Source organism: Hippoglossus hippoglossus, chromosome 22 (genome assembly GCF_009819705.1).
Source record: "Hippoglossus hippoglossus isolate fHipHip1 chromosome 22, fHipHip1.pri, whole genome shotgun sequence".
Lineage (NCBI taxonomy): Eukaryota > Metazoa > Chordata > Actinopteri > Pleuronectiformes > Pleuronectidae > Hippoglossus > Hippoglossus hippoglossus.
Window position 1 is genome coordinate 6,136,009 of NC_047172.1, and position 4,144 is coordinate 6,140,152.

At 43.9% G+C, this 4,144-nt stretch overlaps 1 protein-coding gene across 1 annotated transcript; it reads left to right on the forward strand.

The window, feature by feature from the left end:
* The first annotated feature begins 1,088 nt into the window (after positions 1 to 1,088).
* On the forward strand, positions 1,089 to 4,144 carry cldn11a (claudin 11a). Its single transcript, XM_034576004.1, has 3 exons — positions 1,089 to 1,526; positions 1,745 to 1,909; positions 3,723 to 4,144. The coding sequence occupies exons 1-3, from the start codon at positions 1,301 to 1,303 to the stop codon at positions 3,989 to 3,991; spliced, it is 660 nt and encodes a 219-aa protein (XP_034431895.1). The 5' UTR covers positions 1,089 to 1,300; the 3' UTR covers positions 3,992 to 4,144.

The following is a 4,144-nucleotide window of genomic DNA, read 5'->3' on the forward strand; positions in this document are numbered from 1 at the left end:
GGGCTAATTAAAGGTGAATTATAGTTGTGCAAAGTGCACAGTGGCTGATTCATAGCACCGGCAGTGAGTACGTGCAAATTATAGCAGGCTTCAATATGTGTGTGTGTGTGTGTGTACGTGTGTGTATTGAGCAATCTAGGAGCCCATCGCTATTGTCTGACGATGGCTTAGTCTCTGGGGGCCAATAGTTTGGGGCTTCCAGTGTAGACAGCATGTATACGGACCAAGACTCCATCTTCCATTTGCCGTACACCGTTTCCAATCCCACTAGATTCTTTTATCACTCGATACTTCTGTAGGTGTAACAGGTCCGGACGACATTTTGGTTTATCTCTATTTGCATCCATCTAAGAAAAGCAGATCAATTAAAAAGCTGATAGCTGATGCATTTGCTCTCCACTGTTTTCCTGTGGGCAACCAACGCCTCCTTAAAAGTGATTGGTCAAATTAAAAAACGGAAACCAGAAGACTCCCGGCCCCAGAATCGTGTCCTTCGCCTTCAGATTCTGAAAATTCACATGCAGCATCTGTTAATAGAGGTTTTTTTATTGCGCAATGCAGCAGCACATACAGTGGTTCAAACTATATCTCCACTTCTGTCAATTGCATTGAAAGCAGATCAATAATAATAAATAATAGTTTAATATAACAAAGTAAATAAAGGAAGGGGCCAATCTGCTGAATGAGTGAGTTAACTTTAACATAGGTCTAAATTTGATTGAAATACTAATAATTACTAAATAGAAATTCAAATTGATTTCTTTCAATTGATAATTTTCTTCTCATGGTTTTAAATACACGTGTTCACTGCATGTACTGCACTTTCTACTACCCTCTGTGACCAGTAGATGGCAGCAGATTCCATATTACAGTTACCATCATCCCAGTTCAGCCTTCACAGGCTTCACTGACTCGTCTGACGCTTCTGAGTGATTCGCTCCAACTTGTTGAAGAAGCAAAACAAGTCAGGGGTTTTTTGTTGTCTACACATGCAAAGTCTCTGATTGGCTGGAGGTTTTGGAGTAGTTTTTTTTTTCCTTTGCTGAACCTCCCCCTATAAAAAACCTATGATGATATGAAAGCTTCATTCTTTTGAAGTGCGCAACTGAGCAAATTGATGGAATTACGGAGTTGGAAGAGGAAAAGTAAACTTTGACACTGGACGAACTCGTGGAATATCACTTCTAATATCAGAGTTCAGGCTGTTATTTCACAGTTGGGTTGCTTTTCTCAGCTTTATCCCTTTTTCTAACGGTTTCTGAACTCGGGAGGTAAGCGATCTTTACGCACAGTTTGCGCCATGGTGAACTCGTGTCTCCAACTGAGCGGCTTCCTCGTCAGCTGCCTCGGCTGGCTGGGCATCATCATCGCGACGGCCACTAACGACTGGGTGAACATGTGTAAATACGGTTTGAACACCTGCAAGAAGATGGATGAGCTGGGAGCCAAGGGACCCTGGGCGGAGTGCGTCATCTCCACGGGACTGTACCACTGCGTGTCCCTGACGCAGATCCTGGAACTGCCAGGTAAGAAACTGTTGTCATAGTTGTTTTATACAGCATTTGATTTCTCACTTGATGTTGTGCAATCTTCTATAACAGCTCCTATTCACCAATGTCACACTTTAACTTAGGTTGTAACTTTAGGATTGAAGTTTTTCTTTTTCTGCTGTTTTCTTTATTTCTTTTCATGTATTTATTTATTGTAGTGTGACCACAGGTTTCATATATATGTGTTTCCACAGCCTACATCCAGACCACTCGCGCCCTGATGATCACAGGGTCGATCCTGGGTCTCCCGGCTGTGGGGATGCTCCTCATGTCCATGCCCTGCATCAACCTTGGCAACGAGCCGCAGAGCGCCAAGAACAGACGCACCATCCTGGGAGGGGTCCTCATATTCATAGTCGGTAAGAAGCTTCACACATAGGGCAACTCAACCTATTGGACAAAGCTTGAATGCTCAGACTGAAAAAATGTAAATTATACATGCACTCACCAAGATCCCCTCCCACCTCGTGACACTGACCTTTGCTAACCCCACCTCAAATGCTTTCGGGCTGTGGAGAGGAGAGGATGTTGGATATGACTGTCTTCCTCCCTGGGGTGCGCACATATGCACACACACACACACACACACACACACACACACACACACACACACACACACACACACACACACACACATTGACACACAAACTTATATGTTCCTGTTCCATTGAACCCTTCCCCCCTAGATCCCACCACATTCCTCTCCTCCACCTACTCTCATCCACACCCTGCTTTTGTCCTGCACCACATGGAAACGAAACTCGTCCCCCCTGAATTGTCCACTTTTACTTTGCTCAAAAATAGTCAGTGCCGCAGCATTTTCCAGTGCACGTGTCCCTCAGATGAAAGTTTCTGTCATCATATTTGACTTTTTCCACTCCCCGTGTTTGTCACAGCAAAACTCTTTCCAACTTCCAGAGCAGCCTATATCCCCCGGATGCAAACTTCACCATATGTACAAATTAGCCAAAGCTGTTGAAGGATTTTGTCCCGAGGAACAATTTTAAACCAGTTAGGATTTTGTGTGTTTGTGTGTTTGTTTACGCAATTGCACAGCAAAATTAAAATCCACTTGTCCTCCTGCCCTTCACTGCCTCCGCGCTGGCAGCAGAAAGGATGCCAGCGACAATTAGTTTGAGTTCAACTTTAATTATGTTTGTTTACAGGCTCCTCTGAAGCAACCGTCGGGAAGCTTTCCATTCATTTTTTTCCCCCCCATTATAGTGCAGTATTCAAAATGTATTCGCCTGTAAATTGACTTCAGGCTGTTGTCCTGCGTTGGCCTATGAGGCGCACTGGCAAAAATCCAAGGTGTACTGCAGGAGATGTGTCCCTGTCAGGGGAGTTCAATATTTGTACAGGTCTTGGAGGAGGCTAAGCACTTCCTCTGCAGTACAAGGCAAATATTTAATAACACCATTAAGCCTGCCCGCTCACAAATATTATTCTACACATTCTTTGTTTCAGTGCGTCATTCCTGCAATGAAGCGTATGAAAATATAATAAAACTCTAACAGCTTGATTTTTTTGAAATGCTTCCCTCTATTCTCAATGTAACTTTTGAAGACTTTGTCAAAACTCATCATCGTCATCCGTTATCTTATCTTCAGTACAGTCACACTAAGGTCAGACAGTTTGTGCCTGGAGGATGGAGTTTAAACACGGGCGTCTACTGCTTGGAGTTAAAAGAATGAAGTCATAGTTTAGTTCATTTCCAATATGTATCTGTACCTTTTTATTAAATCACATATTATAAATATTTGTCTAGTCGAGCCTTAGACATTAAGAAATTGTGCTTTTAGCTGAACAATTTTGCATCCTTTGTGTGTTGACAATACAACATGGATATGTGCACAAGAAATGTCTATTTGCACTATTTTGCATCCTGAGTGTCATTGTGTAACATAACACCGTGCACGCAAGCAATATGCACATGTGTATCTATTCTATTCAGCAGTATCATCTTGCATTTCAAATATCATCATACGATACCTAGTGTTTGTTCATGCACACTCAGCAAGATTAGACCTATAGGTTGCTTTAATCGTCACCATTTGGCATCCCACATTCAACAGATACATTCTGCTTCCACTCTAATTAACTTCCTCCATATGTGTGCTCATGTTGCACTATTCTGTATTCCTTATTTTAACAGCCTTTCTGTCTCCTCAGCGTTGTGCGGTATGGTTTCCACGGTCTGGTTTCCCATCGGTGCTCACCAGGAGCACGGCCTCATGTCGTTCGGCTTCTCCCTCTACACCGGCTGGGTGGGCACTATTTTCTCCCTGCTGGGCGGCTCCATCCTCACCTGCTGCTCATCGGATTTCTCCTCCTCCTCCTCCTCCTATCAGGAGAACAACCGCTTCTACTACTCCAAACAGGGGGGCGGCAACCAGCCACCCGCCCCCTCCACCAATCACGCCAAGAGCGCCCACGTCTGAGCCGGGGGAGAGATTCTGGATCCCTCGTGGAAGTGTAGGGGGACTGTAACTATAGTCTGTATATAGAGACCGATACACAAGGGCAAACAAACACACGTTCACATTCAGCACAATAAGAATTAGATGCACACCTGTACTGTGAGAGGAGACACA

Bases quoted from the DNA above. Each gene is read 5' to 3' on its own strand.
- cldn11a (XM_034576004.1), top strand. From the start codon at position 1,301: ATGGTGAACTCGTGTCTCCAACTGAGCGGCTTCCTCGTCAGCTGCCTC. The intron at 1,527-1,744 runs GTAAGAAACTGT...GTGTTTCCACAG, and splicing joins GCAGATCCTGGAACTGCCAG to CCTACATCCAGACCACTCGC. The intron at 1,910-3,722 runs GTAAGAAGCTTC...CTGTCTCCTCAG, and splicing joins GGTCCTCATATTCATAGTCG to CGTTGTGCGGTATGGTTTCC.